The 13,577-nt window shown below is 44.9% G+C and overlaps 1 protein-coding gene across 1 annotated transcript; it reads left to right on the plus strand.

Moving 5' to 3' along the window:
- The first annotated feature begins 1,705 nt into the window (after window positions 1-1,705).
- Window positions 1,706-6,894, plus strand: LOC115340471 (lymphocyte antigen 6E-like). Its single transcript, XM_030012122.1, has 3 exons — window positions 1,706-1,984; window positions 5,701-5,820; window positions 6,617-6,894. Exons 1-3 carry the CDS (start codon window positions 1,933-1,935, stop codon window positions 6,826-6,828), a joined length of 384 nt encoding a protein of 127 aa, XP_029867982.1. The 5' UTR covers window positions 1,706-1,932; the 3' UTR covers window positions 6,829-6,894.
- Window positions 6,895-13,577: the final 6,683 nt, after the last annotated feature.

Consider the following 13,577-nt stretch of genomic DNA (forward strand, 5'->3'; position numbering starts at 1 on the left):
CTGGCTGCTTAAGTGTTGCCTCTAACCGCATTGAGTTTCATAATCTGTCCTCTTGAGCAAGAAGGAATCATCGCGACCCAGTCACTGTGCTGCAAAATTACTGCTCTCCAGACCCTGAGAAGAGGGCATGCTCCAGCATTGTGGTATGCCTAGGTACTAACGAAGATGTTAATGTCCTGGGGACAGCTCCCAGATAACCGTTTGACATAGAAGAGCTTGCTTCCTACTCAAATTTCTCTCCTTAGTACATGTTTTCTGGCAGTGCTGGGGATTTTTTAGCCTCACCACTCTCTTTCAAAGCTGACTTGCAATGAGCCAACATGCGCATGAGCATGAAGGTTCATGTAGAAAAAAATGGATGTTGGCAAAGTCAACATGAGGGGGCATATGGCAGTAATTAGAGCACCGTTTCATTCACGGAGGAAGGGAAAAGGCATATATATAACAGAAGTCTGTGGGATAAGTAATAGGACCGAAAAAAGGAAAAAAATGGTTGCTTCCTTTTACCCTCACTGCAAAATACCAGCAAGAGGACACACCCACTAATTATGAAGAACAACCTGTTTATAATGCACTTACGCAGTAAACTGAATTCCCCTCTGCAAAGCAGAAGGCTGGATTTGATCATGTCCCTACCAGCATGTCCCCTGCTGACCTCACAAACCTCCCAAACCAGGAGTGGGGATGTCTATTTTGACATCGGGCTTGAACAACTCTGGAATTCACCACCTGATGATGTCATTCAAGGAGCAATTTAGGAGGGCCGGAAAAAGTATCAGAAACTCACATGGATAAGGAAATCATCCAGTGTTGGAATGATTCATATTAGAAACAGACAAAAATACCCTACTGATGGCTACTTCTAGGTAACTGCCTCTTAAGTTATTCTGTAATTGCCAGCAAATTGGAAATTTTTTTTTTTTTGCACATTCTGCTACCTGCTGTCCAGGACTAATCTCAGTTTGGAAGAAGCTCCATTGAGGTGGCAGCTTGAGCTCTTACAAGATGCATCTTGTATTAGGGTTTATTTCCCAGAATATCAGAAACAGATTTTAAGAAATTCAGAGGAGAGCAACACAGAGGAATAGAACAAAGGGAATGATTTAAGAGAAGAGATTGAAAAAGAGACAGTTTGAGAGATGGCTTTTTTCAAAGTAGAGCAGAAATTCCAGGATGCCAATTTGTGGTATCATAAATGATTTCCAGAAACTGTTGGGCGTGGAGAAAAGCAGACCCCCTAAAGGATCCCTGAGACATAAGCAAAACTTCATTAAATAAAAAGTGTATAAGGTATTTGAGAATTACAACCAAGAGAGGAGCAAGCAGAGGGATTAATTACAGGTAATGGAAAATTGATAAAAGAAATGAAGACTGACATGAAAATTTGAGGGAAATCTTCTGTTTAACTAACAATTAGCTAATTTCATTTTGTGTAAAATACACTGATTTTATTGGCGGTAAACCAGCGCAAGCCAGCTGAGAGTCTGAACTTCTGGTACCGTGGAATAATTAAAGAAAATGAATGGTATGAACCCTTGTACTTCATGTGCTGACTATGCAAAGGGATTAGAAAAAGGCACTGTTAGGACTATCTCCCCGTGCCTCCAGGCTCCGCTGTTTCATCAGTGCAGCTGCTGCTTCTGCTGGGAGGAAGAAAAGGAAGAAACTCAGAGAAGAGAGCAGAACCTCATTTCCCATCGCTCATACGACCGGAAGAGCAAGAAATGTGTTGCTAACAGGACTTTTCCCCAAGGTGCCAGCCTATTCCATGGGCTCCAGCATGGAGAACTCCCACATGCACATTACACACCCTTGGGTTGATTTCTTGTCCACCCGTGAGCTATTCGGAACCTGTAAAACTGCTGCCGTTCAAAAGGTATATAACCTGTCCTCCAAACATCTTCCCAGTCCAGCGGAGAGGATCTGGTGGAGATGAAGACTAGTCTTGTCACCTTGTTGGCTGCTGTCCTGTGTGTGGAGCAAGGTAAGCCTCTAATGCTACTACTAGTTAAGGCTTATAGAGAAGACGGTGGAAACTTTTCGAGTGGCAAAACTTTAGAGGGCTGTCACCAACTTAGCAGCATTGCATTGCTGCAACCATGCTGCCACCAACTTCCTTTTGCACCTTGATTAACAATTTGCTGCAGAAATAAGATCCTGATAAACTAATTCTTTCCAGCGGCGGTACTGAGTGATAGTGTTCTAATTGTACGGTGCTGGATGCCAGGTTATATCCATGCAGTGATCTATGGGATCGTCCCAAACAATGCAAGCTGGAAGTGCCAGAAAGCGGAACAAAACATTTGCTTTTAATCCATATCGTTTTTTGAGTATTTTCCAGACTTTTCTGTACTACTGCCTCCTCCATTGTAGCGAGCCACGTGGTGTGCCATGTGTCTCGCTCCCTAGGAAATGCACCAGGGAGAATTATGTAGATTAAATCAGAGGCAGAGGTGAAAGAGCTTTTCTGTGCACATGTCATGTTAAAGGCATCCTTCTCCCAGAGGGAAGTCTGAGGTACGCTGAGTGTGTTTCCCTCTTCTGGGACTGATACACGTGTGTTGCTACATCGCTACTTGCACGTAGGAATAATGACCATATTGCCAATATTTCCCCCACGCCTGATGGTTTCCCAGAAACCATGATACATATCTAGCAGGAGTTGAGAAAGAAGCATCTAATTAATTCTTGCTCTTTGATGTATCAACCCCCTACTCCTAAATTTTTTTGGACAGACAGCTCTGCAGCATGTCTGGAAGATCAAAAGCTTTGGCCAGTTTTGGAATGGGAAAAGGAGTATTAAATTCTGAAAGAAGAAAGGATTTTCTGCCCATAATTCCTGAATGCAGTGACACAGTATGGACAGAGGAGAGTAATTATCAAAGGCAATATCCTCAGTGTTAGCAGGATGAAGTGGAAAGCTAATAGAGATCCAAGTCTCTGGTAGCACACATTCATGGTGGGATACCTTATAGCTGTAGTAGGCTGATGACGTTTTATATTGGCATTAGCTTCCAAATGGACTTAAGGACAGTCATTTATACAGCACCTTTCTATAGCCAGTTCTAGGTTGGAGAAAGCTAGTAATTCTAATATCAAGGCTTTCACATTCAAGAGTAAGATATCACAGCTTTCTGGCCTAATACAGGGACAAAGGAAATCTTCAAGACAACTGTTATTTGGTCTTTCTCATGTATCTGGGGTCCCATTACGGACCTTAATAAGCAACTTTTGATCAAAACTGTTGATCTCAAAGCCCACCAAAGAGGTTCTGTTGCCATTTGCTTCCATGAACTCACTGTTATATTATGTCCAGAAGAAATCTTAAAAGGTCAAATCTTAAAAGGTCAAATCCTTTGCCCTGCTCTAATGCTGGACCAAACCAGGCAGATGTTTGTTTAATGTGTCCTTGAAAGTTTTCAACAAAGAAGATTCTAGAGCCTGGAATTGCTCAGACCCTCATCCCTTTAGAAAGTTAGTCTTAATATCACTTAACATCTCTTTCTGTACAGTTCTCCTGTGTTTTCACAATAGGATGTGTAGAACAGTTTATTACTTTCTTCTTTGCAGCTTCTTTTTGCTTGCATGAAGGTTACTGTGTCTTTCCTCAGCATTTTCTTATTTTTATTGAACAAACTAAATGCTTCTAACCTTTTCTAAGCGGTCATATTTCCAAGATATCTGACCATTTCTCCTCTCTCTCCTCTGGTATCTCTCCAAATGCTTTGCATATTTTTTGAAGTGCCGCATACAGATTTGGTCATAGGTGTTCCAGCTGAGGCCTTGCCAGAGTGGAAAGGCCACTTTGCATATCTTGTACATGACATTGCTGCCTGTGTTCCCTTGGATGACGTTTGTTTTCATCGCTGTAGTGTGACACTGTTGACTCCTGCTGTTTGCATTGCAGTCCTTAATTGTAACTCAGCCAGTTGTTCCTCATCCTACATTTAAGTGGCTAATTTTTATCTTTGTGTAATATATTTCTCTTTATTGAACTGCATCCATTCTTTTTTCATTCTTTTATTATATCTATCTGTCAAAATCACTTAGAACTCTACTTATAGTACATTTTCAGCTATTTTGTCCTTTACATCATCTGAAAATGTGATGTGCATCCTCTATTCCATTCCTACTGTCACTAGTCGTGATACTGTATAGACCTGAGCCCACAGCAGAGCTCTAGAGAACCGTAAGAGTTGCATTGCTCCAATTGGTTTGACCAATTACCATTGCGAACAACCCTGTGAATGTGTTTTCATGTCTGGCTTTGCACCCATTCTGTTGCATTTTCACTAGCTTGTGTTTCCTGGGGTTGCTCATAACAATGTCATTCAAGATTGTGCCAAAAATTTTGGTAAAACCTTATTGCATCGCCTCTACCCTGTTCATGAAGTTTCAACTTTTTTAGTGATGAACAAAGCAAAAAAGCTACACAGTGTTATGGCCCTCTCAGCATCAACTGTGGATAACTTTTTCCTTCCCTTTCCTTCCCTTCCATCAGGAACTTCTCATTTAATGGTCTCTCTGACCTACATTGCCCTTCCACTTTCTTACTGCCAACTTCTTATCAGGCAAAACTGCACTCACAGGAACGTGTCCTCTAGTTGCTTTCTGCTCTTTCCATATTGACAGACTGTCCCCAGACTTACCAGGAACTTAGCAAGCATTCTGCACTGTGTTTGCTTCCCTTCCCCAAAATGTCTGTATTTTTAAAGTAACTAACTCATCCCCTCTCCTACACACAAAGCCATGTACTTTGCCCTGGGTGATTTTGCAAGCTCAGAACCCAACCACCACCATAAAACCTATAAAACAATTAATCTGCCTGGCTGGGGAGTGTTCTGCAGAACACTTTGGTGTGGTTTCTCATCCAGACTGTTTTTGCTCTTCTTCCTTTTTATCATTACTTTACAGAGGCTTTCCAGAGGTCTGTCCTACCACCTTCTGGATTTAAGGTCAAGTGTGTACATTCTTGACAGATACACCTCATTGCTGCCTGCCCTTCCTGCCAGTCATCTTCTGTATCTGTATTGCAGATGTATGAATTATCCTACCAAATTTGCACTTACTAGTTAAACCATACTTTTGGTTAAGATGTCCCATTTGTTCTCTATCTTACAGTAGTATGCAGAAGTTCGACAGAGCATCTGACTACTCTCGCCAGACTTCCTAGGACTGAGGTTAGGCCAGTTCAGTTAGTGACATTTGACCACAAGAAAGGGTATGTGACAGTAGTCTCTGAGCCAGATGAAAGAGAAATAGGACACTGGGCATTGTCCACCTCCTCAAAATGCTCCAGGCATCCTCAAGTTCTCCCTGGCAAGCCCTGCCTAGGCTGGCCCAGGAGAAGCAACTGAGCAGTAATTGGCAATTCACGTGGCAGAGCTCTCAGGACAGAGAAGCTATTGCTCAGCAATAATCTCCATCATAAAAGACCCCAAATCCTTGAATTCCACTCACATCTACTGCTGCCAGAGATTGCAAACAGATCAATAGCACTTCACAGTCTGAGACATATGAGACAGAGAGGGATTTAGCATTGCTGCCATGGGTCAAGGGATAAAGAAAGTCACTGGTCATTCGCACACAAGCATTCATCAGGCTATAACTAGGAAAATGGAGATATCTGGATTGTAGGTATTGTGGTTCCTAAATCATGTAACATGCTTTTTCTTTTTTTTTTTTTTTTTTTTCCCCTAGCTTACCCATTTATCTGCTATGTGTGCCAAGAACAGGAGTCCAACAAGAACTGTTTGACCATTTCCATGTGTGCAAAGGAAGACAAATACTGCGTGACTGTCCGTAACAACGTTGGAACAAGTATGTTTCTGAACAACACCTTGTTTGTGCTATAGAACAGCAGTCCCAGGAATGGGCTTTCATCCCAGTCACGGCCACATATGGAAACAATAGCCCCCGAACACTAACTGTTAGGAAACACCGACCTTGTTGCTCGCTATTGCAGTCACTGCAGTGTCGATACATACTTGATATTGTTGGGGAAACTCTGAAGACACATATAGCAGCACCAGAGAGTGAACTCAAGCCTGGGGCTGTGTGCACGGCTTCACAGTTAGCTCCCACCAGCTTTCTGCTGACCGCGCCAGCCAGCTCTTGTTATGGCGATATTCACTCCCAGGGTTGTTTTCAAAAATGTTTCAGCAAAACTGCACCACAGCTGATTCTCCCTGCCACGCACAATCCTTCAGGTCTGTCCTTGGGGCTCGGCACCCTCGAACACCTCCATGTCCTCTCAGACCAAATCTCAGATCATATAATACATTCCCCATGGTTTTATGTTGTAGGAAAACTGTCCTGGTGGGCAGTGACCCAGCCTGAGCATCGCTTCAGGCAGCTTGAACTGAAAGCCACCCATACATCCCCATAATTCCAGTTTAGGGACAGATGAAACGTGGAGCCCAGAGAAGACCAGCCTCTTGTTGCAGCAGTGTGGACATGGCCAGACTGTTGCTATCCTGAGCAGAGGACATATTGGCCTTGGGGACTAGTGCCTGGCCTTCTTTTACTCACCAATGCAGATTTAGCCATGGAAACATTTAACAATGATTCTTACATTCTACTCTTTCTTTTTTTTCCTCCTTCTCTTCTGCCTTAGAGCCCAACAAGCCTAAATATGTCATCTCTAAGATGTGTTCTCCAACGTGTCCAGCAACAAGTCAGCAACAAAACCAAACCTATCAGACGGTTTCTTGCTGTGAGAAACCATTATGCAATGTGAATGGAGTCAGCAGCAAGGAAAGCAGCTATGGAGCGATGTCCCTGGGTGTCCTAGCCAGTATCACTTACATCTTTGCATGTGGACTGTGATGGGTTAGGAAAAGCTCCCCGCGATGGCATTGTTGGCCGAAATAAAATTGTGTTGCTCTGGGATAATTACTGCTCTCAAAGAGTCATGCTTTGCAGCTGAGCTTCCCCTGGGATTTTCAAGAGAGTCTAATTAGGTGGTGAACTACCATTGATTTCCTAAGCCTACTTGAATCCTAAGCGTCCCCAGCCATTCAAGTCACCTAAGAAAACACATAAAAGACAGCCCTTTTGACATGTTCGGGCTTCAAATTGTTACAGCTCTGAAGAGATCCTTGAAGACATATTTTTGTCTCTTTGAGTTTCAAAGCACTGTGAGGAATAACAACCCACCCTGCCTGAAACACAGGTAATAGCTCAATAGTTATGTCAGCACAGAGGGGATGTTCAGTATCTTCTGTTCACACTAGGTTGGTTATCACACATCAGTCAAGCAGTTCATAAACAAGTAAGTAGAGGTAAAGCTGCTTTCTGGCAGTATTTTGGACATTCCTCCAGCCTCAGTGGGGAATAATTTCTGGCTCCTCTGGCTCTTTGCTCTCATAGGGTTATGACATTTTGAAACGAGCATCCTTTATCCCCCAGCTCCGATGTGTTGGCTGAGCTTGGGGAAAAGGCAGAGAGGAGCAAACGTGGCTGAGAGAGGACAGGCAGCAGCAGGGCACCAGCGGGGAGATGGGATGGAGAAGGGAAGGGGGGGCCAGCATGGTAAGCACTGCGCTGGGAATTGCCCACACACTGCCTCCTCATGGACCTGTTCCAGCTGGAAAAGAAGATGTCCCCATATCTATTACGCTCTTTTTTTGCAGGGCCAAACCAACCTGACAGCTGTTGCCAACCCCAGTCATTTAGAGATTGTGAGATGGTTTCTACAAAACCATGTTCCTGGCGTAGAAACGATTGATTGTGCTGTGCTTTGTTTAGTTTTGCACTCCAAGATCTCTGCTCCCTCCTCTCCCTCCAAGAGCTGCAGCTGAGGGGAGACAGAAAAGCTTTGTAGGAGGCCTGGGGGTGTCTACAGAGCAGAAGAAGGGCAGGCAGCCAGAGGCTAACACAAACAGCCCAGAGCTTCTTGGTCGTAGCCCCTGCTGCAAGCTCACTTTTCTGGAAAACAAAAAAAAAACCAAAACAAAAAGGAAGAGTTGGCAGCATCACTAGCTCAGCTGTGTTCTGGGGAAAACTAGAGATCATCAAAACAATTCAAGGGTGGTTTTCTTTTTTGGATGAGATGTTGTATCTGATGGTTAAATGAGATCTTTGGTTTGTCTGAAGCATTGCCTTCGAAATCTGCTGTGTTTTGGTTGCACATGTGGAACGATATGCATTTTTGAGATGTTTCACACTGCCTGGATTACAAAGCAACTGATTTCTCAAGAGGATGATCAGCCAAAGATGCCCCATCAGCTTCATGTTTTGTACTGCGAACTCTGAAGCCCGGTGCCTGTTTTTAAACATTTTGATTAATGGACAGGAGGGAAACAAAGCAAATGAAGGAGGTGACACCACAGTGCTGGGCAGGGACAAGACGCTGATGCCCATTGATCTGAGCATACTGGTGAGCCGTGCCTGGGGATGACAGATGTCAAGAGGGCCAAATGTGAACTTGCCAGCAGCACATGCCATTAATTTTCTCTCACCAAAGACAAACACAAAAGGGAAGGAAAGCTATGATGGAGAAGGGGAAGGGAAAGACTTTTTAAAGCAAAGGGAAGGAAGAGATGTCCAGCTGCTAAGCGCACAGGCTGGCAGCACTGGTAGGGGCTGTGGTGGCCGTGCTGCATCCCGATTCCATGAGCACATGCTCCACAAATAACCCACACAGACAGAAGACACTTCTTCCCCCCCAATACATCGAGTGCTTTCAAAAAACTCCAGGAAAGTTGGGCTCCGGGCCAAAGCCATTACTATCTTTACCGCCAGGCAAGTTGGCACAGGCAAGGGGCAGCAGAAGGAGCAATTTATATCTCAACCAGTTTCACTGGACGTGAGAAGGCAAAGACCTAGTGTGTGAGACCAACTGGCGGGGAGGAAACGAGTCAAGGGTTGAGACAAGTCCACTGAGGCTGGTGGCATGTGGTGGACCAGGATGGGCAGAGTGAAGGAGGGAGAGGAAACCTCATCCAGATCATTTTTTAGAGCAGTAGAGTGGGACTTGCTGCAGGGTCTGGAGGGAGAGGTGGTCTGCTCAGAGCCCAGCTGAGCCCAGCAATCACTACTGAGGACTCCCTTTTGTGGCCTTCCACTTCTGCACTGGGATCCCTGGTGATCAGACGCTCTTTAAAAAAGCTGCTTGGTTCTGCTTATGGGGACTTTCTCCTGCTGGCAGAATTCTGTATGTGCCCCCTCGAAGGCCTTTATTGCCTTCCTAGCTCTTCCTCTCCTTTTCACCATGCCAGTTTAAGTGCTGCCTGCTGGTAGCACCCAAACGGATGTTGCCTCCGACAAGATAAAATGGACAGAGGGCTTCCTAGGTCACCTTGTCTACAAATTTAGAGGAACCCCTTCTTTTCTTTAAATTTCTGGATGCCAGAGCACCTGACCATACCAGGATTACACTGATTGATCCCTTGCAGGTGAAGTGCCTTAAGGTTTTCACTGTGTTTAAATGGATTTACTGGTTACTTTGCCAGTCATACCAGCACCCACCTGGTTCCTGGACTGAAAGCCCACAGTCGTGAATGAGGAGATGAAGGTCTCTGAAAAGTGAGTATGGGGGTAGGATTTATGAATGGACTTTGTCAGAGCTGATGCTGCGAGTGGGAAATGACTGAAACTCTTTCAAATAAAGAAGGAAGAGGGACACTTAAAAGCTGTCCTTCTTGGTTGGAGGTGAGAAATGGTTGGTGTTGGTCTGGCTGAACATGATCACAGCTCCCTTTCCACACTGGTACCTGCCTTTCCTGGGCTGGAGGAAGGTGCAGGTAGAAGGTCAGGGCTCCTCTGGCCCAGGAGTTTAGGCACAGACAGCCTAGTCTCCTCTTTCTCCATGGGAAGAATCAGTCACATTTGCTTTTTCAAATGTGTGTGGTTGGTTGGTGGTGCTCTCCAGGCTTAGCTGTGCTTGCTGGGAGAAGACATCCAGGTGATGCTTGGAGGTGCCTCTTCAGTGTAGAATTTGTTTCGCAATCTCACAACAACTTTGAGTTGCACACCCAGAGTCAGGAGATGTGTTTTTGCTTCCAGCCTGCAGTACATGTAGAGTAAAAGGGAAGACAGGTGTGGAGACTATAACCACATCTAACACAAGAGTAACAGAGCCATATTGCTGCCGCAGATCCGTGAGATTAACACGGATTAGCCAACTAACACTTCAAAAGCAAGAATATTAAAATGAAGCAGGGCACAGGTCTAAGCAAATAAAAGGTGGTGGTTTCAATACGAATATGCACATCAGTGAGGGACATCAGCCAAACTAAGTGGTGTCCAGGCACAGAGGTATTGGGAAAAGAAATCTCTGGCATCCATCACAGCTACCAAACCCAGCCTGTTTCACCTGCTCCTGTTTCTTCACAATAGGGAAATCTTGGTATTTCAGAAGACTGGATACCACCAAATGCAGCATCCATCATTATAAAGGGGATGGGGAACACTCTGGGGACATACAGAGCAGTCATCCCAGACCCCAGTCTTGGAAAAAAACTCTGAAATAAATCATCAAACAATTTGCAATGGTATAGGGGCTATCAAGGAGATGGGGATGAACAGCAAGAGCTTTGTGACAGATGGGTGTTATTCCCACCTGTGACAAGATGGCAAAATCTGTAGTTAGGGTAAAAGTGGTACCTGTCACATAGCTCAGTATTAATAAAGCTTTTGGCACCGTATCACATGACAGTCTCATAAGCAAAACTAAGAAAACACAGTCTAGCTAAAATCATGAGCAAATAACTGTCAACAGTTTGCTGTCAAACTGGAATGATCTATTAAAGAGGGTCCTCTGTGGCTTGTCTTGGCTCTGGTATGATGCAATGTTTTAATTACCGGTTTGAATGATGGATTAGAGGATAAGTTCATTGAGCTTGCAGGTGACAAACTGAGAGAATCTGCAAATAGGAGAATTCTGTGTGACTCTGCTAAATCTAAGCGATAGTCTGAGAAAGAGGATGTAATTTAGGAAGGACAAGCACAAAGCTCTACAGTTAGTGTGGACCTGTCATCTGCACAAATACAGGATGATTCCTTCCAGCAATCTGGCAGAAAAAGAAGTTGTGGTGGGTGTTATAACAGATCACAAGTTTAACATGTGTCAAACTTAGGGAAAAAATTATGAAAAAGAAGGCGGCCTTGTTGGAACTCTGCAATCCATTGAAAAGTCTTACACTGGGAAGAGTAAAATAGTGTGTGATGGGATGAGATCCTTCCAGTCTTTTCTCCAAATGGAAGGCCTGGGCTGCTCCATTCTCCCCACTTTTTGCTTTAGGGTTCACACAGCAGCAAAGGAGCTTTTAGATAGGATCAGAAAGGTTTCCTAGCATCTAATGTATAGTGAAGAGCTGGAGAACTGCCTCCAACATCAGCAGCTTGAGCATCATTATCGAGATACATCAAAGCATGACAGAAAAATACCGTCCTCAGCATCCACTGGGGCTGGAGAATGAACTCAGCTGTCTCTCCTGATTCTCTCCATCTCCTTTCTGTCATTCCCATGTACCCGTTGTGGGTGCTGGTTCCCTTCACTACAGCAGAATTGTGGTGTTCAGGCTTGACTTTGCTTTATCATAGAATCAAAGAATGGTTTGGGTTGGAAGGGTCCTTAAAGATCATCTAGTTCCACCCCTCCTTCCATGGACAGAGACACCTTCCACTAGACCAGGTTGCTCAAAGCCAAATATACAGCAATGTCTAGCAGCAAAGGTGACCCAAAGTTGCTCTTCCACTGCCACCATGTAGGAACTTTACTCCAAAGGATATTCAACCCCCAGAACACCTTCAGGGTTCCCAGGATCTCAGTCAACAGTAAAAGCAATAGATGTGCTGAGCCAGTGAGTGGAGAGACAGCTCTCCATAATATGAATGACATATGGTTTTCTCCTCTTTCACCTGATTTCTCACCTAGGCAAATCCCTAAGCACCACACAAAGCATTGTCATCATGCATGGGGGTGACAGGGACTCAATTTTCCTTGGTCCAGAAGGGCCAGGAACCAGTCACTGGCTGCTTGCCTCCTTCTCACAGTAGCTCACCTGGGACTTGCCTCCAGCTCCAGGGCCTGCTCCAGCATTAGATGTTAATCAGCAATTAGATAACGTGCAGACACTGCTCCTGGGAACAAGAAACTCCCTTCTGCAGTCTACGGGAAATTAGTGTAATAAAACTCACTGCAAGATCTTCCAGGAGAAGAAAGCAATTTTATCATACAAAATCTCTAAGCAAGTTGGTTTTGCCCTCTCACACTCATCCTTACAGATTTAATTTGATCACTGTCTCACAAGCACCAACATGTGTGTGTGCCCTGATGATCTGGGCAGTGTCACTTCTATGCCAGAGGTAGCCAGGAGATGACAGCTATGCAGTTCTCATCATGCCTCTGAGGTTCTTGGCAGAGCACAACAAACTGCTTTTGGACTCCCCCTTTACAGCCTTTAGAGAGAGGATGCTGTTTTGGCTCCTTTTCCCTTTTATTTTGCCCTCTTAGATGAAATTCCCTAATCAGTTCTTTTGTTTTCTCTATCTGGGTGTTTTACGGCTCCCACCCTCCGGAGACTCTTATCTAAGGTCAGTTTATTCCTCCTCTACATTTGAATGAAGTCAGACACAGGGTGCTCTAGAGCAATCAACACATGCCTTTCCTTTTAACCCTTGCTCTGCTGTTTCTTCCAGGTGCTTTCACACACTTGCACATTCCCACTCCTATGTCTTTCATACCAAACTTAACATTTCTACCTCAAATCTCCGCAACCCGAGCACCTTGCCTACATCTTCAGCACGGTTTGTGCAGCCTCCCTGGAGCCTGGTGAATTCCTTGTTTACAGAGAGGCACATTTTTGGTGGAAGGGATGGGGAAGGGCCTGAAAAGCCTCTTCCCTCCCCAAAACCATCAGTCAGTGAGGGCCCTGCTGTGGGAGAGGAGATGCCCCCAGGCACAGGAACCTTTGCAGGTTGCTGCAGAACCTCATTGTTGGTTCAAAAGATGCCAGGACTGGAAATAAGGCTACAACACGGGCCCAAAGTTCACCCAGGAGATGGAGATAGGACTGGAGGCAGGTGTATCTACTACGTAGGTCAAGAGCCATCCAGCAGACAGGGTTGGAGACAAGGTCACAACCTGAGTCCAGTAGCCATCACGAGGCCAGAAACAGAGCTGGAGACAAACTACCTACAGCAAGGGTCCAAGGTCCATCCGGGAGATGGCTGGAGATAGGCACACTTACAGCAGAGTCCTGGCAAGGGCAAAAGGCTCAGGCTTGAGCTTAAATAGGGCTTCTGGACCCATGGCCGCAGTCTGAAGGGAGGTCCCTGGTGAGGCTGGTCAGGGCAATTAAGGCTTATGCATGCACTCGGGGCATGACAACATGAGCCCATTTGTAGAGGAGTCAGTTTATAATGCTGGAGCACTCTAGAACAACCTTTCTTACAGGTAGCCTTGTCGCTCCAGACATGGACATATGTTCCAGCACACTTTCAGCAGCCTGGAGAGATCACAGGAGCAATGAGAGTTTAACTTTTTGCCTGAGTAATGACCCCTGCTTAAAGCTTCACAATTGTTTTCCTGTCAAAAGCCTAGAATAAACAAGCAAGACAGAGGGTGAGTC

The sequence above is a fragment of the Aquila chrysaetos genome, chromosome 4 (genome assembly GCF_900496995.4).
Source record: "Aquila chrysaetos chrysaetos chromosome 4, bAquChr1.4, whole genome shotgun sequence".
Lineage (NCBI taxonomy): Eukaryota > Metazoa > Chordata > Aves > Accipitriformes > Accipitridae > Aquila > Aquila chrysaetos.